The sequence below is a fragment of the Micropterus dolomieu genome, linkage group LG22, assembly GCF_021292245.1.
Source record: "Micropterus dolomieu isolate WLL.071019.BEF.003 ecotype Adirondacks linkage group LG22, ASM2129224v1, whole genome shotgun sequence".
Classification (NCBI taxonomy): domain Eukaryota; kingdom Metazoa; phylum Chordata; class Actinopteri; order Centrarchiformes; family Centrarchidae; genus Micropterus; species Micropterus dolomieu.
Genome location: NC_060171.1, coordinates 32,821,494 through 32,846,420, shown reverse-complemented (window position 1 = coordinate 32,846,420; position 24,927 = coordinate 32,821,494). Strand labels below are relative to the sequence as shown.

Genomic DNA, 24,927 nt, shown 5'->3' with positions numbered 1-24,927 from the left:
TAACCTTGGAAACGGTGGTCCCGGCTCTTTTCAGGTCATTGACCAGCTCCTCCCGTGTAGTTCTGGGCTGATTTCTCACCTTTCTTAGGATCATTGAGACCCCACGAGGTGAGATCTTGCATGGAGCCCCAGTCCGAGGGAGACTGACAGTCATGTTTAGCTTCTTCCATTTTCTAATGATTGCTCCAACAGTGGACCTTTTTCACCAAGCTGCTTGGGAATTTCCCCGTAGCCCTTTCCAGCCTTGTGGAGGTGTACAATTTTGTCTCTAGTGTCTTTGGACAGCTCTTTGGTCTTGGGGTGGACAGGTGTCTTTATGCAGCTAACGACCTCAAACAGGTGCATCTAATTTAGGATAATAAATGGAGTGGAGGTGGACATTTTGAAGGCAGACTAACAGGTCTTTGAGAGTCAGAATTCTAGCTGATAGACAGGTGTTCAAATACTTATTTGCAGCTGTATCATACAAATAAATAGTTTAAAAAATCATACATTGTGATTTCTGCATTTTTTTTTTTAGATTATGTCTCTCACAGTGGACATGCACCTACGATGACAATTTCAGACCCCTCCATGATTTCTAAGTGGGAGAACTTGCAAAATAGCAGGGTGTTCAAATACTTATTTTCCTCACTGTATATCATACAAAATGTTACAGGACACTATGGTTTGAGCAATACCACAACACATCCTGTCGAGGTTTAGTTCTAAAGAATAAATATGAACTTCAACTTGTGATTCTGTATTGCAAAATCATCAATATCAACTGATTCAGATAAGAATCAGGAAAACAGCCTTGATCTGGATCTCTCATATTAGTCACTCTTGACCCTGTACAAATGTAAATGCCTTCATACAAAGTAGACTCTCAAAGATCATAACAAGAAAATGTATTCCCATGACCCCTCAAACACAGAGTCACACCTGCTCCCTCCTCTTTGTTGTCCTCTAACCTGGATCAGAGAAAAAAACCTTTGGGAAATCATGCAGTTGAGTGTATTTAGCTACAACACCACACTCTAACGTTTATGAAAATACATAAGTGAGTTTTCTAAAAGGTCAGTGTATTCAGCCTGAGAGTGTATTTGAATGTGTGATCACATCAAATGATCACATTCATAATTCAGTAGTGACTGTTAAAGATTACAAATGTCTACCCATCGTGTTGGCGGCGAGGGCACAGATTGATGCTGGTTTATCCACAGCAGGTCCTGGCAGGGAAGAAACGCTGGCTGCTTTCTGCTGTGGCGTTAATTAGGGCTGCCTGCAATTAACAGTTATTTCGATTAATGACTGATCTGTTGGGTTTTCTATTGATTAATTGTTTCGTCTATGGAATCAATGAAAATGTTATCTAATCACTTATGCAAATACATTTATAATATTATTATTCTAAAAATATAGTTAAATCATATATTACAGAGGAGGGTGTTGTCACTTATATCCCTGGATTCAACCATTACAATGACTCATGACAGGACAGCGGGTAAAAGCAGCTCACAGAGCGTGACGAATAACCACTAAACTATTTTCTAATTAGCTTTAAGCAAAATTAACTGATTTGTTTGTCTACTTGGGAGTATATTTCCAGAATAAGCTGGCAATTACACTTGTTTGGCAAATTATCACCCATTAAAGTTATCACAAATGTGTTAGAAAACAACACACATAAAGCACAAAGCATCATTAGCATTCATTTGGTGTTTCCGGCAGCACAAATCCAATATTCCATCTCCTTTTAGCTTTGATTTGGCCTCCACCTTAAAATAGCTGGCTCTGTTGCTGCTAACTACGTTCACACTGCAGGCATTAATGCTCAATTCCAGTTTATTGCCTATTTGTTTGTTATGGTTAAGCTTAGGGATAGGGTTAGTTAAACAGAGCCAGAGGACAGGGCAGGACTCAACACAAAGCTGGTGTCTGTCAAATAAGAGTTGGCAGGTTTCTGCACAAGATACATGCTAGTTGTCTCGGTGGAAACAGCAGAGAGAGAGAGACTTGTGGAACTTATATGGGCTGTGCAGTGCCAGAAACAGTAAGGAAGGCAATGAAAAATGCACAAAGTAGTGAACATTTGTCATAAATCGGGACTAATATGAGAAAACCTGGAGAGGGCAATGAAAAAGGGAGGCTCCGGTAAAATTGGGAGGGTTGGGATGTGTTTTGGGATGTGTTCTGCGTTCACCACCAAGTCACGTCAGAGTCGCATGAATTCCAGTCCCATTTTAAAAAATCCAACCTGTATCTGATTTGGAACACATTTGAAAGTGGCCCAAATCCTAACCGGAAAAGATCAGACTCAGTGTGACTTGGGGTGCTCACACTGTTACTTAAAAAATCTGATCTGAGTCAGTTATGATGTGGATCACTTTGCCATGCAGTCTGACCGCAGCTTTCATTTCAGCTGCTAGCTGTCAGTCGCTACCTCTGTCTGTCAACTCTGTGGTGCAGGTAAAAAACTTTCTCTGAGATTTGTCACTAAAACAGCTTCCTGGTGCTTCTGGTACGATCCATGTGAGTGAACGAAAACAGTAACGGAGCGGGCCATAGAGCCATATTAATGAGCTGAAAGACGCTACATAAAGATGAGGGGAATTGTAGTGGGTTTGTCTTTTTTTTCAAATTACACATATATTTATATAAAAAATATGATTAGTGCAGCTTTGAAGGTTCAGTTAATCCAAATTACAAATGAATATATTATCCAGTGTTATCCAGCCATACAGATATTTTTTCAGTTTCATGTTTAGATTTTTCCGAAACAACCCCAATACAACTGAGTTTAAAGGAATTTCATTTGTGTTGCTTAAAGCAATGGAAATGGCATCTAAAGTCAGCAAAATCTTTTCTTTACAGAAACAATGATTGTTTGCCCTAAAACTACTTTTTCCTGATTAATTTTCTATGGTTTGAGCACCAATTAAATACAGATATCTGAAAAACTCAGGACGCAAAATAAAAACTGGCTACAGGGCTATGCATCACTAGGGCTTGGTAGAAAAATATTATATGTCTTGTCTTTGTGTAAATTGGGTGAAAGTCTTTAAGTAAGATATGTATTTGAAGAGTTGCTTGAAATCATTTAAATCTTGCAGATTTCAATGACATTTCCTTAAAGTGACAAAAAAAATGTCATGGCATTAAAATGGCTAACACTAGCTGATCCCAGAGACATATCTACAGATGGATATCAAAGGCAGTGGAGTTCATACTGAGACAGTGCTGACAAACTGACGTGGCCTATTTCAGGCTGTGCAGACTCATGCTCCGTGGCAGATCTTGCCCCATGAGGGCAGCGAACGGCACAGTGAACTGACGGTTGGCTAGTTTTGGCCTCCGAACAAAAGAAAAGAACTGTTCCTTGTCAGGGCTGTCCCCGTTTCATCAATAGCCTCTGTGTCTGGTATGTGCCGTTTTTATCCCACCAATTACTCGCACAAAAGGCTCACCCTGCGTCTCCTTTCACCGATCAGCAGGCTAACCCAATACGACACAAGGGGCTGCCGCAGCAAGCTTCAACTAATCATTTGGTCATATGGGATATTATGACATATCAGTCAGCTGATGAGGGGAGGGGGATTAACAGGGCCTTTCATCATGTCTGGAATATGTACGTCATGTGTAAATGGTGCAAAAACACTTTAAGAAGTTATTCATTCATTCCTATTGCTTTGGAGAGTGAAACCACCCTCAATAAAAAAAACATCCAATCGCCATAACAAGTTATTTTTATTGATCAGGAATAAGTAAAGTGAGACCATTTCATTTGCTCCCACTATCAGTGTCAGTCTCCTAAAATCAAAATAGAATGAGAAAGATCACTGCACTTCATTCTTCACATGCTTGAAAACCTTTAAAATGAGTTCATATTGAAGACAGGTGATGTTATCACAACTCAGTCGCAGATTTTAGGTTTGAGGAAACAAGCCTTGAACTTTGTCTCTGGAATGGACCGGATAATACTGAGATTTCTGCAGACTAAAGCAACACAGGGAGAGAAGATCCCACTTGTTCCATCTGCAGGTTTACCCGTTTGCAAGGTTGGAAAAAAAATGCACATACACTGTAAACAAAAAAAAAAAAAAACAGTGTGTGGGCTTAAGAAATTAGAGGTAACAAAAATACTTGACTAAAAATATTGATAATGCAGCTTTAAATCGTTCTGATTCTTGAAATAAGCAAAGACATTCAGTTTTTTTTCCCCTTTCAGATGTTTCGGATGTTACAACCATGTAACCAGGCTACTAACCAGATTACTAAAAAGCATCGATGCAAAGAATCTGAATCAATGCTTTGTTGAATCCATATAACTATATACAGCCCACTGTTTCACACGGACAATTATTACTGTTGCACAACGCGCTGTGGACAAGTTTAGACAACGTGATTAGATGGCGCGAATTGCAAAATGGAGAAAGAAAGTAGTGATGGGCGAAGAGAAGAGAGAGGTCAGCGAACAAGACAGAAAGTGTCCAAAGTACGGGATCATTTCAAGCTGAAAAAAAGCAACAACTCTGTACAGCGTGTCTGCAGTAAAACAGAACTAGCCTACCACAACAGCACGACGGCTTCAGCATCTGAGCAGAAAGCATCCAGTCTGCGCACGTTAACGTTAGCATATAACATAAATCATGACCGTTGAATGTATAAATGTGCATTTAATGTTATTGTTCGCCGTCTGGTTAGGCTGTGAGTTTGGGTTGTAACGTTGGAGTGATATGAGTTACACAGCTGGTCCCGGTAGAGGGAGCGCTGAGCAAAAACATTTTTTATGCGATTACTCGATGAATGAAAGTAATAATCTGTAGAATAAAATAATCGATCACTGCAGCCTTACATGCAACCCACTTTTCTAACTTGATAGTATGGACTGCATATCTTCAAACAAGGTTAATGATCCGGTGCAAAATGTGCTTGACGAGATTATCTACAGTACCTTGGATGAAAACAAATACGATTGAATCATCCTAAATAAGATAATGCCTTTCTAGAACTGACCTTCGTGCCCTGTAGCTTTAACAGTAATTGAGAAAACGAGACACGATTGAGACCAGTAAGTTGATTTGCATTGTGAAAGACACTGATCTCAGGTTATGCTGGATATTTCTAGCCACGTATAGAATATGTCGGCCAAAATTAGATAGCCTATTGAGACATGCAGCACCAGCAAATAAAAATCTGCCAAAGTGTGTTGCAATTGTGGAGCAGCATGAATCCTCCAAACCGGAGCCGCCGGTGTTGACCTTTGCCCTAAATACGCACATGCAAGCGGAGGTCAGGAATGTGGGACACCAAAGCTAACTGTGAGAATATCTGGGGGTTTATGTATTGTTTACACGGCACAGCGGTCTGGAAACTGAAGCCTCGTTCTGTCTGACTGCCGCTTCTTTCTCAGCGCGGTGGGACCCAAGTGGAGAAAGGGGGGTACTGAGAGGAGGAGCCGGTCCACAAACACAGCTCGCTGCCTGCCAAACTGACAAACAGTGACAGACAGCTGACACATTCTTCCAAACAGAGGCCCATGTCTGGACTGAGGCTGTGGCAGGAGGCAGCACATCCTCCTGTCTATGCCCAAGGGCTGCTGGAAATGTTTCTTATACTGATGTGAGTTGCAATAGGCCACATTCCACCAGCTGTTTTGAAATGATTCTTATTTCCCTGTTTAATGAAAGTACTTCTACTGTTACATTTGCATGTGTCATTTGCCTATCCAGATATCTCTTCTGATTAGGGAAAAACTTACAACAGTTTCATACAGATTCTCGGGTTTTAATTTAATCAGCACAGTGGATAGCTTAAGGAGTCTAGGACATTTTACCTTGGTTTATTTTGGGAGGCACCAAACAGACCTCATTTTGACTTGAGTGCAAATGTGTCACACATTGATTAGTTCCTACAATTAACGCTCGTCAGTATTCACCCAGCGTTCATTCCAAACCATTAAGCACTGCATTTAACGGTTCCTGGCCTGAAGTTTCCGAACCCCAGGGGCTCTGTGACCTCCCTTGAATTTTCTGTTTGTTTTCCACTTTTCTAAAGATTAAACAGTTCTACATTAGCACAGTTTAGGTGCTCAACTCATCTCCACGGAGCCCTGCTCTGTCCCATAATGAGCCAGACCGTATCTGCTAACTGACACATTTCACTACTACAGCCTCCATCTGCTTCCTACTATGTACAGTTTGGATTATGCTCCTTCCATCTGAAGCTTAGTAGGCTGGGATAGTTTTGTGATATTCACGTCTGCACACTTTTAACCTTCAGCAGACCTTCTGTGGAGCTGCTGATGTGAATAATATGCACGCGTGATGCACTGATAAGCGCTTTTATGTACCTCCCATTTCAAATGTAAATGTATGAAACATCAGCACTAGCTACTAGACACACAGCCACCTTGCCTTTATCAGCTTATAATGTTATAGCTTTTATCGTGATAGCATTTTTGGCCTTATCGTCCAGCCCTACTACTACTTAGTGAGATATCTTTTGCTAGGAACAGCTGCCTACAGGGGCTGATGAGACGCTGAACCCTACAGTAAATGCATTCATTATTGATCAATGCAGAAACATGATCAATATCAGGTTATTGAATGGTTTACTTAAAAAAACACAATCATTCCATTCAATGCTATTTAAATCCAAGCCTGGTCAAAATAAAATAACTGCTTTTTACTTTTTCAGGAGCTACAATTGCTTATATTCTAATTTGTGTAGGTGCAACATTGATTTCCTCGCAGATCAACTATACGTCTCTCCCCCTGACGATATCAGTGTCACACAGAGACAAATCTCATCTGCTTATGTTTACAGTGACCTCTTATCTTTAGCAACCCACAGACATTCAAATACACAGAGTGCAATGTCTCTAACTCTGACTGTGACCACAACTGTGGTTACTTTCCTGTTTACACAAATCAAAGGCTTTGTTGTTTTTATTTAGGCCCCGCTCCTCCTCATCCTGGTCATAGATCAACTGTGACTGGGAGCCTGTTTGTGTTCTGCATAGTAGCGTCTCACAGAAATGATTATTTGTGTGGTGAAAGTTAAAACCCGCCAAACATATGTGGAGTATCTAGAAAGTTCACTGACCTTTATTGATGGCCATGTGCATCCTACTGCTCTTATTTAAAATGGTGTTGTGCTGATGAATGAATTATCTTGTTAGTATAACAGGAGCATAAATTCACTTACATTACTTTTAGAATACTTTCCACTCACTTCTGGGGACACAGCAACTGGTTACTGTTGTGTGTGCATGTGTGTGCATGTGTGTGCGGGTGGGGTGTTGACTTGCTCCACTTTTTCAGATTACTTTAAAGCATTTTTTTGTTTTAGTTTCTGTTTGACATTATACTGCAAGTTCAGTTCAGACTCACAAGGATATGTGTTAACATGTGGACAAACTGAACAAAACCCAACTGACTGGATGTATGAAAGAGGAGCAGTGCACGGAGGTGTGTGTGGCTGCACCACAGGAGTCTAATCTCGGCCTTTGCAAGTCCCCGCTCTCGCGTGGCCCAACTTACCCTCCAGCGTGACTTCTTTTCCTGCCTTCTTAAGCGCCTGGACCGCCAGGTCGTGTGTTGCCTCCCGGAGGTCGTTCCCGTTCACCGACAGGATCGCGTCACCCACCCGGAGAGCCCGGCTCTGGTCGGCGGCGAGCCCCGGGAAGATCTTGGAGATGAGGATGGGCATCCGGTTCTCGCGCCCCCCTTTGATACTGATCCCCAGCCCGCCAGACTCCTGTTTGACAACTCGGACTTTGCGCACAGCTTCCGAGGAGCCGTCCAGACTGACGGGAACGTCGCCTTGTCTCGACCCGAAGCTGGACCCGGGACTTCCGTAGCTGGAGCCGGGGCTTCCAAAGTCAGAGTTTGTGCCGTTATTTGGGTACTTTCCGGAGCTATTTAGACCATAGTTGCCGTCGTATTGACCCCGACTGGCACCCCCGCGCCCCGGGCTGCCGCTGCGCCCCCGACACCCGAGGTTCTGGAGTTGGTCTTGACCCGAGGAAAGTCCGCGGCTGGGGTTCCCCGGACTCGTTCCCGGTTCGTTTCCGTTCGACATGCCATTTCGCAGGCCTGCCGGAGAGTTGTTGTAGTCCCAGTTGCTGCCCCCCTGCCCTGTTCCCTCCGCTTCGGCCGTTAAAGTCAGAGTTTCTCGGGACAGTTCGGCGGCCACTCGGATCCAGCGGTCGCGGAGAAGAAGGTCTAGTTGACCGTTTTTGTCCGCTCTGGTCCAAACTGCCATTCCCGGACGGTTAGCCTGCTCCGAGGCGGGCCCCTTTCACACTAAACTCATCATCAACTTTTTCCTCTTTTTCAGAGTGCGCACAAGCAGCGACTAGGCTACACTGGCCCGCATCGACACACCCACTCCCACTGTGACTGAGCCAGAGGGCGAGAAAAAACAGAAGGGGGGAAAAAAAAAGAGGGAGAGGGAAAAGAAAAGAACAACTGGCTGTGATGGGCCAGCCGGAGAGGGCTTGTTGTCGAGTTCAGCCTCTAAAGCTGCCCCACTTCCACTGGAAAGTTAACAAGAACAAAACAAGAGAGTATCCGTTCTAATCTTTCAACATAAAAGCCCACGGAATCTGTTTTGGGCCAGATTTTGGAGGATAAAAACGACCAAAATGAACTAAACTGCAAACGTTGTTCACCCAGAAATGACGCAGACGCTATTAGACCTATGAAAATGCGTTTTTGCTTCACTTATATGATCTAAATTGGCTCCAAAACAAAATAGTCTATGCCATACAGCAGCACAAAACCAACACGGACTAAAATCATAATGACACGGATTAAAATAATTATTCTATATTCTATATTACAACATCTTCGGCTGTAAAGGCCAAGTACAAATAACTGTGTGAAATGTGTGAATCCTCCTGAATTTTATGTAACGGTGAGATAAGGGTATGCTGGAACCCGGAACATAAAGAAATTGACATATACTGACATTCATCAAAAGTGGACCAGTGAGTACACATAAAGCTCATTAAAAGCTTCATGAATAATTTATTACATAATGCTTTTATTTTGAAGGTATGATCCCCTAACTTCTCAAGTCGTTTTTTTAATTATTTCCAACTTCACGCAGCTTGTCAGTCTCAAGAGTGAACTGAGAGCCGGATGACAGACAGAGGCAGCCAATAGACATGCAGACCTGTAGATTATTAATTCATGATGGTAGAGGCGGGGCGTCCAGAGACGCATTATAGATCCCCTAACTGGGGCCAAAGCCTTCTTAAGTTCACTCGCTGTGTCGGCTCTATTAACGGACACTGCTGCCTTCTAACCAGTCCCATCAGTAGAAAGTCAATAAAACTGCTCTGTTGGTGAGTTTAACTCTCGTGGAGACAAAGTGTCAAGATGAACTGTTGGTACTTGACTATGTTCATTGTCCTTGAGGCCAATAATAGCTCTATGTATACGATCATGATGACTGCACTATTATTATAGAGCTACTCCAAGTCTATTCTGTATTAGCATTTAGTATCTGGTGTGACACCTGTAATCTGAACCAAGTCAGTGTCCAAATTTAGGAACAGTTTCCATCCCTAAACTGTCAAAACCAACTTATTGTGTGTGTCACAGAACAAGGATTTAATGATCACAGGAACATCAAGGCTGTGACGTTAAGATGATAAAACATTTCCACAAGAAAACTTTAGAGCTAATGACAAGTCATCGGTGGCCTTTTAATATCAGACTGGAAGCAAGAAATCCCTCAGGCGACTAGTCTTATCACAATGTTTTGTTTTCCTGGCATCACAAAATAATATGTGAGCAGGAAAAAAGTCTTTTGCTGAGTTCACAAAATATTAATGATGTGATCTCAAGATTGTTCTGTTAAGCTCATAAAATAATTTGCACGTGATCACAATAAAACAAATATGCCAAAAAGTGATTTATTGAAATTACAGTTGGCCAGACAGTACAACATGGCTCTGAATGCTTATACATTAGGAAAGTTTTTGCATTAAATACAGTGACTCTACCTGGATTTTCTTCCTGCCACGTAATGTAGATGATCACAAAAATACAATAATTAGTGAGTAGTTTTTAACAGTAGCACCAAGTTGCAATGCAGAGATACACACTCTTGTACATTCACAGTTCTGCCCTCCAGTGGAGCCACAACATGGGCTCTGGCTTCATTGTTCTTCACCACCAGCAGAACTGCGGCAGTCACATCTGTGAGCATTTTACCAAGCGGTCAATTCACCTCCATTAATTTTCTAAGACAATAGCTCGGCTGCTGCAACCCGCATGTGTAATACATTTAAAGGCCTGAAGTGCTGCACGAGAGCGGCAGACATTTCCAGTCATTGTGGGCAGACAAAATATTTGAAACAGTAATCTATACAGTTCAACATCACCACAAACTACAGCCTCCAAAATGACCACACAGTTGAATCAACATCACACTAAAACACACTGAACACAGGCAGGACTTACTGTTATATTACAGAGAGTTCATTTTAGCTGGGTGGACCTAGTAACGTGACAACTGAGTGCATTTAGCAGAACATTACTCGTTTCCTTGTTATAGTACAAAAATAAAAAGACAACCCTATCTTGTGTAAACAAACTGATATTTTGGCAAACCTAAGTTGTTCGTTTACTGAATAGCTTAATGAGCCCAGATGTGAGTCCTGCATCCCATTAGCCAGGTTACAGACCTCCGAATTGCAGACCACATCTGGTGATTCAGTGATTCAAATAGGGCTAGCGCTGCACTCATTGACGGCTATTTCCCCGCTGGAAAAACAGTTGACCAATCAGAGCTTTGTAGGTGAGGTTAAGAATGGGGACATGATCTTCCTTCATACCTTGGTAGCCACAACCTCTGTGTCAAACATGATGCTGGAAGGGTGGATGCATAACTCGCTACCGATTGGTAAAATTTGACATTAATTTCCAGGTTCTCCACTGAAAAACTGATGAAAACAGATGGATGTAAATAATCTGCATCCCTGTGAAAAAGTCAACTCCCGCACATCTCTACACTGATTTAATTTTAAAGGGTCGACGTTTTGGTCACATAGTGTAAGCATAATTTAAGCTCTGGGTCACTCTCTGATTGATATGTCCTGAGGAAGGTCCTTGTGACCAAAACGTCAACCTTTTTTAAATAATTCAGTGCAAAGGTGATAAAGTGTGTGCAGGAATTGGCTAACCCTGGAATTAGATCTTTGGGGGATTTGATGCCCTGCACCACAAAAGAGACAGAGCAAGTGGTGAGCATGTTTCCTTGTACTTATCTGGTAAAAGACCTGCATCCATACCGCTTCACATTAAGTAACTATATATTTTTTATATACCAATATCATCCTGCCAAAGTAGCCAGCTATTATATACTAGTTTGTAATTAAGACAACTTACCTGCTTAGTTCCTCGGTCCATTGCAGATTTTTGGGTAATTAAATTTATTTGTACAGGGCTGTGATTAAAAAAGGGTTTTATATGAACCAACAAAGTGCTTTTCATTTAATCACCCTTCAAGAGTAGGTTCATTTGCTATTACTTTTGCATATTTAATATTTACCAATGGGAGTTTTCTTCCAAGAAAGAAGAAAAACTAGAACATTATGTTGCCATTAATTTATGAGGTGCAGCGTTGTGACCACTGAAGTAGTTCAGAACAGCTGAACACAGCATGCAGAAGTGAACAGTAAACCTCACAGAGGCAGCACTGGTCGTGTTTGTCATTAGATTTTATTGCAGTTGAGGTCTACTTAGTGTTTACAAAACCAGAGCAGATTGCAAGCGTCCATGGGGAGTGAGAGAGGCGGGAGTTTCATCTGCTCTCTTCACATCAGCATCATTATGCTGCATCAGTTAAAGGTGCAGTTTGCAGCTTCACCCCATTACATTCACAGTGTCGCCACCATCACACCTCATCCAGCTGTACCTGGGACTTTATAAGCACGCCTAAAATGCAAAAGAGGCCTCATTATGCAGCAGCCACTCATTACAAATGCATTTTTTTTGGATGATTAAAAATAAATGTTATTATGCTGGATACAAGCTTATCATTTTACAATTCTGTTTCTGTGTCTCTAAGTTACATTCATGACAAAAACAAGGCAACCACAGACAGCTAAAATGCTAGGGTTACATGTTGACTCTGTGCTGCACACTGTTAATCCTCCTCAAACTACTAACACCCAACTCTCACAGTTTATACTCCCCCAACCAGCAGTTCATTATCTGCCTTCTCCTCCCATATGCTTGCCTTCCAGCAGCTGTGAGCATCAGGGAGTGGAGTCATAGTGCCGTAGATAAGGCAGAACTGCTCTTACTCAAACCTTAGAGTGATGAGGGGGGCTGTGTGAGCACATCTGCTGAGTGAGATGGTGGTATATGGGAGATCATGTAGTTGGGAACTGGATGATGGGTGTGGTGGTGATTGTTTAGATTTGATTTTTACTAAAAATGGTTCTAAACAGCTCCAGAAAAGTTTAGGCTTTGTATATCATAGCATAATGGTGAAATAATGCATTTCATTCTCCAAACCAGCAATATTTAAAGAAGGACCCTCACTGATTTATGTATTCTCACTCATTATTTATTTTTATGTGAAGCAGTCTGATGGCTCTTTGAGTCATTACTGATGATGCATGTAGCCCCTACAACCCTTTAAGAACCCTACTTTTCTGTGCATGTGCGCGCGTGTGTGTGTGTGCACAGTGTAGTGCAGCACCACAGCTCATTAAGGAGCGTGTGTGTGAGCAGAAAGGGATAAAGTGTCAGTCTACTCATTCACATTGTTGATGGTCTTGGCGTGGAGCTGCGGCGAAGGAGACGATAATGACGCATGAAGCTGCTGCTGTTGATGATGAGACTGCGGAAGGAGCTGGGGGTGACACTGTGACTGTGTGTAAGGTGGAGGGGGACACGCTTGGGGAAGGTGTGGTTGAGGACAAGTCTCAAGGTGGGATTGGCGTTTCAGCTGTGGTCTCTGAGCAGCAGCGGCATTGGCCTCCCTCTTGGGAGTGTTGTTGAGGATGTCCAGGCTCCGGCGACTGGAGGAAATGACATCAGCAACAAATTTGGTGCATTCAGCGCAGACGTCCCGCAGCGTGCAGCCGTGAGCATACAGGTGGGGGAACTCCTCCTCTACTGAGCGGCGGGATAAGCTGCGCAGGGACCTGCAGAGGGACAGGCAGGATTGAATACAGTAGCGCAGGGAAAACCTACCAGTTGATGCTAAAGAGTTTACCGTTACTTCTGACTGACATCAGTGTATGGAACCAATTAGGGCTGGGCGGTATATCGGTGTACAGATATAATTTCAAAAGGGATTAGACAATACCGTTTATACCAATGTAGTTTGATGCTGAGTTATTTAACATGTTTCCGTAAAGTCCTGCCAGCGTTTGCTCCTCCCTCTCCCTCACCGCGCAGCCCCGCCCCACCCCTCCCTCTGCATCTGCACGCAGCCGTCTACTCACAAACTCTGTAACAACATGGAAGGAGACACAGGGCTGACGCTGAAGACCTGGCTTGTAAAAAGAAAAAAAGTTCAGTCAGTGTTTCCCACACTACAACGGCGCTCCGCACAGGTTAGGCAAGGCATTGTAGCATTTATCAAAGAAACACAGAGTGATTACGTGCGACACGGTGGATATTTTACAAGAGCGGACCAGGTAAAGCGGCAGTGAACACACCAGTCAGAAGGCAGATTCCATAAGTGAGTGACACTTAAATAAGGTGGAGAATGAAGTATAATTAAAACGGTGAAATAAGAAACTGAAGAAAATACCAGTATATATTTTATACTGGAACTCTGCCTAACAGTACCGGAATATGAGTTTTTAGTCCATATCGCCCAGCCCTAGAACCAATTCACAGCAGAAATCTCACTTCCTTTCGAGGTTAACTTGGGTGACATTTAACGTGTGAAGTTGTGCTAGTGACCAAAAGCAAATCATCTGCTGACCTTTAAGGGAATGGAAAACCAGAGTCCAAAACAGAGGACACCATCATATCGTATCAGCTGTAACACACCATCCACTTTCATTTAACGCTCCAGTTTGAACTGTTCCATGAAAGACGAATGACTTACATACATTAATGAGACAAAAGACAATAAATTGTGTTAACTTACTGTCTGTTAATGACCGAAGTGACAGTCATCAAGAAGGCTAGCTTTAAGAGATGTTGTGACCACAGATTCTATATAAAGATTTTTAATGGTCTGTGGTTCACATGTTCCTTGGCTTGTTAGCGATTAGCTCACCAGCCACTGTAGTTAGTTGAGTAAGTAGTGCTCACTATTTCACCAAGCTCCTACAACCACATATTTTTGCTAAGATGCATGGAGGGACTTCGCTGTGTCACATTCTGTTGTGACTGGGCCTAAATGAATAGAGACTATCAATGTCACGGATTTGGGCTTTCAGTTTTTGTATTTCCTGTTTTGTTTTGAAGTTGTCTGCCTCTGATGTCCTTGTCTAGCTTTGCTTGCTGTCTGTTCTGATTGCCTAATGTTTCTCACCTGTGTTATCACCCTCCCTGGTGTGTGTGGGTGGAGGTGTGTGTGTGTGTGTTTCCTCCCTGGTCTTTGTCAGTTTCGTCTTATGTTGTCAGGTGTCTCTGCCTGTTACCGGATATTTCTGTTGTGTTTTGGATTTACTTTTGGATTTCTCAGCACCTTGGATCCTGTCTGAACCTGTTTTCTGGATTTATTTATTCCCCTGTCTGCCTCCCTCATCTGTGTTTAAAGTTGCAATCACTTAGTTTAAATAAATACCACTGTACAGTTAAGTGTTCTGCTTATATTATAAATATTATATTGGTGTAGTAGTATTGAAAGAAAATAAAAAAGTCTTTTCTCAAAGCATAAATGATCAGTAGTCATTTGCAATCAACATATTCTCATAGCCATCGAATCCTCCATACACATTTTATGAAAACCCCATTCCACATCACAAATCAAGAATCCTATGAAAAGATCCCTATTACAGTAACAATATTACGACTCTAAAGATCAGCCCAAATTGACCAAATTTCCACTACAGTACACCTACTTAGCGGTTATGTTACCCAAGTACTGCCTTTTTTGAAGGTTAGAATTTACCCTTACCTGATATCTTATTAACTTAGTGTAGCAAAGAGGTTGTACTTGTAAACCCACCTGGGATGAGTCCACATGATCCAAGCTTTTTCAAAAAAATATAGGGACAAAAAATGGCTTTTAGTCATGTGTAAGTAATCATAATTTTCCTGTGAGAAGGGCTCACAGAATATGATCGGGAAATTTAGACTATACCCTTATTTAATGAAATTTATTACCTTTTGTACACTGTGTCATTTCTTCCTCATGTCTTATTCTTCTGTTGTTAAATTAACTTTATGTTCACAGAGTTAATTGTGTAACTTATAACATGATATTTTTGTTGTTTCAGCATTTTAAAATGGAATACAAACTGATTAATATTGAATATTCAAAAGATAAACATACATTTCTCGCAGAAAATCCGTTGAGCATCTGGAAACATTCAGCTCGTTTTCCTTTCAAAGCTTATTTTATATAAACACAACATGATAAATTGTGTAAAAAGATATGCTGCAGTGGGGTGGGACCATCACAGTCACTAACGAAAAGATTAAGGTCATCTTTTCTGATTAAAATCACACACACAACATTTGCTGCTATAAAACCTATTTCTTTCTTTAGCTGCACAGTCGGGTAGTGATGACAGGTGATGACAGCAGATCAGAAAACACCATGCCTGCATGCTCTCTCTCTCCCTCTACAACTCACTGTCTAGCTCTCCTGCTCTGTCTGTCTTTCTGTCCATCTCTTACTCTCACAGCTGGGTAATTATTATATAATGGCTGCATAGGGGCCATAGGGGCACTTCACGGATTATATAACAAGAGGGTGAGGGGAGGGGGGGCAGATGCTGGTGACTAGATTGAGTAGGCAATCTCCGATTGGTTGAGGTAAGCACGGACTTAGGTTGGAAAAGGTTAGCAATCAGCGGCTAGAGGGAGAGGGGCAGGCTTAAATAGATTAACATGTGTTCTTCACATGTTAAATGTCATTGGATTGAACAAGCAAACAGTGTCACAAGCTAGCAAGTTAACTTTAACATGAGTGAAAAGGCAGAAATTCATTTCAAAGTCATTTGGAAATGACACACAGAGGCAAATTAATTGTACTGCCCTCAGATGGGTAAAAGAAAAAAAAAAAACACCTGCTCAGTATGTAGTCAACTATAGAGCCCTGCTAGTGGCCTTAGAGGCTCAATGCTCATTACTCCGTACCCTATTACAATAACAGCATACAGATGATTTCAATTGTTAGCCAATTCAATTGTTGTTTTCCACTGAATGGTACCAGCTCAACTGGCCTCGACTCCACTCGCATTTTGTAGTTTTTCATCAGGGAAAAGCTGTACCTGTACCTGCCTCCTGGTACTTTTTTCATATCACCTCCATCGAGGTTCCAAGCAACCTGAGTTGAGCTGAGGCGATACTAAAATGTGTTGTGAAAACACAGCAGACTGCTGATTGGTCACAAAGAATCGTCACTATTCACTGCATCATCATTGCACGCGCTGGACAGAGACCAGCAGCAGAAAGTTTTATACTTTACAATTGTCGTATGTTGTTTCATCACTAAATCCACTTCTGAGAAGTTTTGAGATGAGAAATCAGCTGTGTAGATTTCGGATAATGGCAGTTTTATGAAAAGTGATGGCGGAGCAAAACTGTCCTTGAAAGCTTTCGGAGTTGAGGCGCTCTGCAAGTGGCGGCGGGGGAAGCTTGCTCCATCCCAGGGGAGGAGTTTGAGAGGCCGGCTAGCCGGCCACCCACTTGCAGGGCCCTCTGGTTCCAGTCACACAGACCACTGCAGCCAACGCAGCAGAGACTCCAGCAACAACGGCAGAAGACAACACAGCTGTAAGATTTTCACACCGCTTATCTGTCTATAAGCAGTTTTTCTAGGGGCTCCACACGTACACACTAAATAACCATGACCACTAGCGGCCGCACAAATCACCGCTGCTCTAAACCAAAGTGTCTGATGCATGGACTGATCTTTAAAGCAAACATCTTTATCACTCTTTATTGCAAAATATTTTTTTTACTGATCAAGTGTCATAGGTGCTCAAAGGGGTATTTAAATACAAATGTCTCATTTGAAGGCAGCTTTAAAAATGTTCTAAATTATGAATCAAAAACAGGCTCAGTCTGTCTGTCTGGTGGTTCTATAGACAAACACTCACTTATAGACTTGGCTTTTGTGTCCATGGCTCTTTGGAGTGCTGTGGAAGCCTACGGTGTACACAGGAATATGGGCCATCTTCTTTGAGGGAATCTTCATCTGGAGCACAGAAAGAGGCATAACAAGAGGACAACAGTGAGACAGAGACAAGAAAAGAGAAAGAGAACTGTCTTGTGAAGGGACACAGCAGACTTGAAGGCAAAATACTTTTCATAAAAGTATTTATATAGTCTCCAAGTACAACCAACAGATTCAAATCCACAAACATTAAGGACTCCCCACGTACACACCAAATAACCATGATCATTAGCTGTCAGACAAATCACAGTCACAAATGAACATGTAACCAAAACAAGAATCAATAAAGACAAACCACAATAATGTTACACAACACAAATGAGTCACAGCACCCCAACAAACAACAGCACTACACACTAACACACAATAAATAAATAAAAACAACCAATCCAACCAGCCTAAACCTCAAACCTACAGAGCACAGAACCACACATCCAACACGGCCCGGGACTGAGGCAACAAATCAAACCAGCAAAAGAACAGAAGAATTGAGTTCAACAGAAACACCAGCCACTTCACTAGACGATGTACAAACTTGAAATAATAATAATAAGTTAACAAGTGGTTCAATATCCCAATTAAATAAACTCTATTGCTCTACAAAGGAATATATAGCCAAGTAAGCACAGAAACACTTTTCAACTCTGTGGGATTTAACTGATAAAAATGAAGCAGTAAGTATTTGATGAATTGTCATTACTTAACACATCGTTCTTAAAAATACCTTTGCACTGCAAGAGCCGCAGACAGATCTGTAAGAGAAACACAAATGAATCAATACCCCTTTATTCCTGAATGTCAAACGGGTAAGAAGGTTTTTATTCACTTGTATGATAAATCTGTGGAGTTTAATTGGGCTGTTGATCAACACCACCAACTATAATCAGCATGGGTACCCGTCTCCATTATCAAAATTGTTACACCCAACAATTCAATCTGACCTCAAAATAAAGTGGTTTAGATAATCTGCCTTAATTGCTGGCTAACCTGTCTGGTTGCTTGTGTTTTGTGCCCTACTGGGAGTTTGCAGTGGCAAAGTCGCTGTGTTTCCAGATTTCAGCAATTACATTGGTGAACAGTGTTACCAGAAGTGACAGAAATGATGGAAAAAAACAAAAAGAATGAAAATAAGACACAGGTTGTAATAAGCTGTAAGTAACCTTACTGTCCCTTAAGTAGATATCTATGAATTATAACAACTGTTTCAAAGGAGTTTGAAAGAAATTAGGCAAAGCTTCATTCAAAATATTAGATTTTTTAAGAGGCATTTGCTCACAAATGTAGTATCTGAAAATTGAGAGAACTACATGTTTTGTTTAAGTTATTTCTTTGTTCATTTTTAAAAGACTATAATTTTAGCATGCACGCTTACCTTTGTTAATTGATATTTGATGTAAAAAGAGAGATAGTTATTATATTAAAATAAAACTACGCACGTGTGTAAATGTGTGTTAATGTGAGCTTAAGATTGAAGTCGAGCAGCAGCTAAATCGATCATTTCTCTTTCTTACACATCCACCCAGAAACATGAATTATGAAAGGAAGCAAGCTGAAAGCTGTAGTCAAAGTATAAAAAAATGTGTGGGTGTTATTTACAACACTTGTCCTTTGTGATACACTGTATTTGTAACATATAGCACTTGCGTATGCACTTGTTGACATGTGCATACACTCTCTCTGAAGCGCTACTTTTGAGAATCGCATGCAGAAATGTAAGAGCATTTATAGAAAATGCAGCTGTGGACTTTTTCTGGAGATTTGGGGATTTGGGAGTAACCTGGGGACACACACATACAGTGCAGTATTTTTACCTTGAATTTAGAAAACACATCAAACAGCATTTAGAGATGAATGGGGCATGTGAGATTGAAGTTTTCTTTGTTACCTTTTACACAGTAAGCAGGTAGACGGCCATGAGAAGAGAGGGAATTTCACTTTGCAACAGCAGCAAACCTGAGAAAATACCCATTCACACACACACACACACACAGTGTTACTTCGACAGCCCAGTGAAAAACAGCAATGAGGAAAGTTCCACTCCGTTACCTTGCCTCTCTTCAGGTTATTGTACAGCTCTTTGTTCTGAAGAAACTTCTCCATCTCTGCTTTGACCAGCACTCGGCGCACATTGATGACCTCTTCCACTGTCAAGGCGAGACTCTCCACAGGGTGGCTGAACTCCTCCTGGAAACAACCGATAGCAGAAGAAGAGAGGTCAGTCAGTCCATTCATTTTTGACAAAGAACAAGAGTTTACTCTATAGCAAGCAGTAGACTGTGATTTCACAGTGTCACAACTTTGCATTGTATGTGGTCTTTTTTATGAAAACTACCTTCATAACTTTAAGCATTTCTTAGGCCATTGTATCGTGTATTTGTGTACATGTTAGATCTAGAACAGTTAATCCTCCAACATGGACGAGAAGCCCTTACAAGGGCTCCGAAAAAAAAGAATGTACAATTCCATGACCACGGGGCAAACCTACATCTGCCGATAAAGATCAGGTAAGACCGAAAGCTCCAGAACAGCTACTAAATGGACCTTGTGGAGAGATGAAAGATGATATTTTTGACTTTTTTATATCAAATATTTCCAGAAAATATTTGAAACGGGTTAATTTCTATTGGAAGCACATTGAAACTTACCCTAATGGCAGATTATTTCAAGAAGATTTTATTTCAAGGTCTCAATAATAGATAAAGCAGACTTGATAGGATTAATATTTTTGCAGTGCATTTTCATTACTGGGACCACTGACAATTCATTTGAAGCAAAGCACCAGCTCTGATGCAGACTGTGATTGTAACTCACCATCCACTGGTGCTTGTCTCCACCTCTGGAGCTCGACATCGTTTCTGATCCCTCTGTGGTCTCGTCGACTGAACTCAGAGACAGGCGGGCTGGAGAGGGCGGCTCCCAGCCCTGAACTGGGAAGGAAGCTGGGGTGATGAAATAGATGAAAAGTGAAAGAGACAAGAAGGAAATAATGAGAGTTTATCAGGGGAAATAAATAAGACCGAATCAAATGAGGACAGCGCCAGGGACTGAATGGGACAAAGCCACAAATCCCAGACTAACAAGAACATGAATTACACATCAGCCTCTTTCATTCAGTTCCATCTCAGATCTCAGCCCTTCAGAGGGTTTGTTGATCGACTTTAACACTGTCATGTATTATTAATCTGATTTCATTGGAGTGATTCAGCCCATGCTGCTACATCTGTAACTTAGATCACAGTGAGGTCTGCTCAGCGGCTGGTCTAAAAGAGGAGCTCACAGGAGGCTCAGTTAACCGATTGTGGGAGGGGGTTAAAAACAGACCACACACAGGTTGCCTGTTCGATTCTGCAAATGGAAGGTGTCAATTTGGCTGTAATGGCAAGTAAACAGGCTGAGAGGAAGGTTGCCACAGGCCGGTAAACATCCTCAGTACATACAATTTGGATCAGCTGCTGATGACAGCTGGGGCTTACAGGCTTACATCCTTACATCCTCACATTCACACGGTTAAGGCTGGAGAGTCCCCTGTTGGCAGAGTTATGTACTACATAATAAATCTCCATCCAACTATTATTTGGCCTTGTCTAAGGCTTGTGGCATGCAGCGGCGTGGATCGGCTTGCAGCTTGCAGAAGTCAGGATTGTTTTTCAGACAATTACCTCTGGATATGGACCGCCAGGTTGCTAATGCATGAATCATGACCATCAAACGGAGAACATCCGCCCCGTGGCTTACGTGCAACACACAGTTCAAACCCATTAGCTTCTACCCGCCTTCACTCAGTTAGACTTTATCAGCACATCTTTATATTTGATTAGAATCCGTCACAACACTCCCAACAGCTTAATGGCTGCTATAATCCCTGTCAACTCCCCCCTGTCAGCAAGAGCTGTAGCGACTGTACCACTGTGGACTGAAACAGTAGTCAGCTCTGATTTCAGTGAGGTAACGGTAACTTAATGAGGTTGGTGCTTGAGGTATTACTGAGGATAGACTGGAGGCAGTGGGGACAAAATGTCTCCACAACAAGTGAATAATTTATTGCCTTGAAGGTTGAAATAAAACCCTTTAAAAAAATTCTATCGTGCTAAGGAGTTTGGAAATAAACTCGTTTTTAGTAAGTAGTTGGGTTTTGTCATAACTTTGTAGTTGATGCACTACTGCTTTCCTTCCAGGCCTCAAGGCAGAGGAGCTGGAAAATTTAAAAAGGGTGTTTAGACTGGTGGCTGCTGTATCTTAGTGCTCTCAGTTTAACTGTTTGTGGGGGCTTGGATGTCAGTTTATTAAATTATATGTAAAAATCTCCAAATCTCCAGCTCTCCAACAAATGTGAGGATAACTATACAGACTGTGGAAGCCAAAGACTGGACTGTGGTATAACTGGCACTGTGTCCCCTTCTGTTGGAGGAGAATTAAAACTGCAGCAAGTGGGAATCATCTGGCACAGAGGGCCACGAGTCTGAGTCAGTCTTCATTTCAATTCAAATCAGTTTTATTGTCATGAATGTATAACAACGTGTGCGCAAAAAAAAAAAATATATTAAAATTTAACTAAATAAATAGATAAAACCGTAAACGTGTGTGTATTTTCATTGCAGGCTGCCTACAACGTTTTAATGGCCATAACTCAGTTGTAAGTATTGTGACTCACTCAGCGGTCATTAGTAGATGATTTTTTCGTAGGTGTAAAGTCTTTAGATACTCTCCAAATACCAGTATAATCGTCTTTGGACTTCTAACACTTTGAATTAATGTGGAGTCTTGTTAGGGGTGCACACTGTAATTCTTCAAAAGGTTTCCAGTATTGATGTCTGGTTTCCTCTACTAATGAGTCAAAAACCACCATCTAATAAAGGTGTGAAGCAAATAGACTCCATGAGCAATTTTGCTGATATTCCCCATTTGGAATGCTGGAAATCTCTAATTTCAACGATATTTAAGAAATTTCATGACCAGCTTTGACCTAAAAATGAGTGCCCTGTAAATCAGATGGTATATTGCTTGTATAATGCTCTATATATAGAAGTTAACCTTTAATAAACGTAAGTAAGTATATTTGTATACTGACCTCTGTGATTAGGAAGTGGGCCGGCGCCAGTCAGCGTCCTGGACCGAGGCCTATCACCCCTCAGCCTCACCGCTCCACCCAGCCGGGCCGACTCAGAGAGGGAAGGAAAGATTTCGCCACGGAGCAAGGCCAGATCGTGCTCTGAGAAGGAGCGATCTCTTTTCAGAGGTGTGGGGGAGCTCTCTGCCCTCCGCAGCTCACCGTTGTCTGGGGACTCCTCCTCCTGCGGAGGGGATGGAAGTTGGAGAGGGAGGTAAAGGGTTAAGGGTGGGGAGGAAGTGTAAAAAGGAAGTGAGGGGGCAAATCAGGAGGGGTTGGAGGTTAAGGACGAAAATAAAGGACAGGTGAAGGACAGAAGGTGACAGAATGTTTTAAGTGACATATGAAGAGGACAAATGAGAAAAAATATGTTTGTCACTATTGGGCTACAGCTATGGGTCATAGTTATTAAAGAGCCTGCCAGTAACAGGAGCTAGAGGAGGCTTAAACTCATGTAAGAGACTGGGTTTTATAAGACATCCATAAAATATATTCTTCACGGTAACCACAAAGTAGAAGAGGAGAAGAAGATAGAAGGTGAGCTGTTCTAACCTATATTTGGCTTACTTATAGTGCATACAAAATGTGAGGTGAAAAGGAAAACAGAAGGCACTGAAAAGGCAGCAGTAAACATACCCCTCCCCCTGGATGAAGCAGAAGTTAGTTTTGACCTGCAGCTGGCTCCCCCTTTGGGCCAGGGAGGATATTTCAAAAAAAAAAAAAATACTGAAATCTATAAGGTGAATCTCAATTCTCTTCTTATTTGACATTTCTGGTCCTCTTGCAGGCCATCCTAAAGCTCTTATTCGTGTTCCAAAAAGTGAGGATCGAAGTTTGAGGAAGGATCTCTGAGGAGCCACGAGAGCAGCCTTCACAGTAGTCTTACCACCTACATCACTGGAGTTTCATACCGGAGTGAAGGCAGATAACAGATTAAAATCAAGTGTTTCACTCCAGAGTTTTACATTTGTTTTCTGATTCGTCATCTGTTAAACACCTGTGTTCAGAATCTGTGTTGTAGGTCTGAACAACAAAAAGGGTCCTCAAACAATTTTCTTCATTTATTAGAAAGAGTTATTTCCCCCATTAACTTTTATTATAGATGCATTTAAAGTCAGAAACAATCGAAGAGTCTGTCAGCTAGAAAGACTTTCAGTCACATGTGAGGCTGATAATTCCTGAGCGTTGGTTTGATAGGATTTCAACTTTTTTTAAATCCTTTCCAATGTTCAAAACACACCATGATCATATTCGGGATTATTCAAAAATAAATTCACATCAGAAGATCAATAAATACAGATGCAAATACGGAATAAATAACAGAAACTCTCTCTGCCAGTAGAATTGATCCTGTGCCTCTGAGCAGGGCACAGTACACAGTGTAACCACAGAATGCAGGGTGTTCCTCATGTGTAGGTAAGTAGCTACAGATAGAAACACTGCTGCAGTGATAACTGTGAGCCTTTATTTGTATCAGCACAGAGCACATGTGTGCAGACACAAATTCAATCAAAAGCCTCTACAGCTGTTAGAACAGACTGACAGCTGATCCGTCGCTTCACATGATGCTTCTCTAAAAACATAGTTCCTCCTTTCTTCTCTCCTCACATGGTTTCCAAGCGTCTCTCTGTGCATTCCCCTTGGGAGGGACTAAGATCCAAGTGAGGGAAACGTGGATGAAAAGACAATTTCCCAGGTCATCCCAGTCCTTGTTTCCCCTCCCTCTCTGCTATCTGAGCTAAAAACACTAGTTAGCTCTAAGAGCCCCCACTCCTGAAAAATGTCAGTGTTCAAGTTCCTGCCTGGCCTCACCTCAGATATGTTCATCTCCTCCATCTCAGCCAGAGTTGGAGCCTTGAGCAGGATGCGAGGGCGGGACGGCGGCCTGGGCCCGGGCTCTGCCACGGACAGGTCGATGCACGAAGTAGATTTGACATTACAAGGACAAGTCTGAGCCAGGCAGGGCAGAGAGCCAAATGCTGAGGGAAGAGAAACCAAAAGCACGGTCAGGGAACAAATAAGTCAGAAGCATTTAGATCAGAGGGCAGGGATTCTGACATGGAGCATTTTAGCATCAATGACTCATTTTGAGACATTAGTGTAAGTACTGTACACCAACAATTTCGGACTGCATTTCCAACACTGAAGAGAAGAAACTGAAGTTTTTTTTAAACTACCACAAACTAAAAAACAAACTGCTAAGGATTCAGTACCTTCCTCATGGACATATCAGCCAGTATGAGGCTTACTAAAATGAAGGTCCCACTGCTGAAGAGGTCACCCTACTATACAGTGGATAGAAAAAGGCCACACACCCCTGTTAAAATGCCAGGTTCTTGTGATGTAAAATAATGAGACAAAGATAAATCATGTCAGACCTTTGTCTACCTTTAATGTGACCTATAATGTGAACAATTCAATTGAAAAACAAACTGAAATCTTCAAGGGGGAAAATTTTTAAATAAAATACTTACAATAACCTGGTTGCATAAGTGTGC

The 24,927-nt window shown here is 41.8% G+C and overlaps 3 protein-coding genes across 4 annotated transcripts in view; all 3 read right to left on the bottom strand.

Annotated features, from left to right (window-relative positions):
- The window catches only part of plcg2 (phospholipase C, gamma 2), a 77,533-nt gene that overhangs the window by 24,779 nt on the left and 27,827 nt on the right, over positions 1-24,927 (bottom strand). The gene's annotated exons all lie outside the window — the stretch shown is intronic.
- Positions 3,777-8,501, bottom strand: LOC123961257 (beta-2-syntrophin-like). Its single transcript, XM_046036488.1, has 2 exons — positions 7,527-8,501; positions 3,777-4,063 (listed from the first exon to the last, which is right to left on the bottom strand). Exons 1-2 carry the CDS (start codon positions 8,248-8,250, stop codon positions 4,026-4,028), a joined length of 762 nt encoding a protein of 253 aa, XP_045892444.1. The 5' UTR covers positions 8,251-8,501; the 3' UTR covers positions 3,777-4,025.
- The window catches only part of spire2 (spire-type actin nucleation factor 2), a 29,243-nt gene continuing 16,017 nt past the window's right edge, over positions 11,702-24,927 (bottom strand). Inside the window, exons 8-16 of one of the 2 annotated variants that reach the window (XM_046036486.1) lie at positions 24,242-24,408; positions 22,391-22,613; positions 20,134-20,261; positions 19,369-19,506; positions 19,208-19,275; positions 18,047-18,074; positions 17,246-17,343; positions 12,772-13,156; positions 11,702-11,936 (exon numbers count right to left, since the gene is read on the bottom strand). In XM_046036486.1, coding sequence (XP_045892442.1) covers positions 11,925-11,936; positions 12,772-13,156; positions 17,246-17,343; positions 18,047-18,074; positions 19,208-19,275; positions 19,369-19,506; positions 20,134-20,261; positions 22,391-22,613; positions 24,242-24,408 — 1,247 coding nt within the window. In that variant the 3' untranslated portion in view covers positions 11,702-11,924. Of the gene's footprint in view, positions 13,157-17,245; positions 17,344-18,046; positions 18,075-19,207; positions 19,276-19,368; positions 19,507-20,133; positions 20,262-22,390; positions 22,614-24,241; positions 24,409-24,927 lie in introns of both variants that reach the window. The other variant, XM_046036487.1, reaches the window with a different exon arrangement.

Bases quoted from the DNA above. Each gene is read 5' to 3' on its own strand.
- LOC123961257 (XM_046036488.1), bottom strand. From the start codon at position 8,250: ATGGCAGTTTGGACCAGAGCGGACAAAAACGGTCAACTAGACCTTCTT. The intron at 4,064-7,526 runs GTAAGTTGGGCC...TTTTGTTTACAG, and splicing joins AAAAGAAGTCACGCTGGAGG to TGTATGTGCATTTTTTTTCC.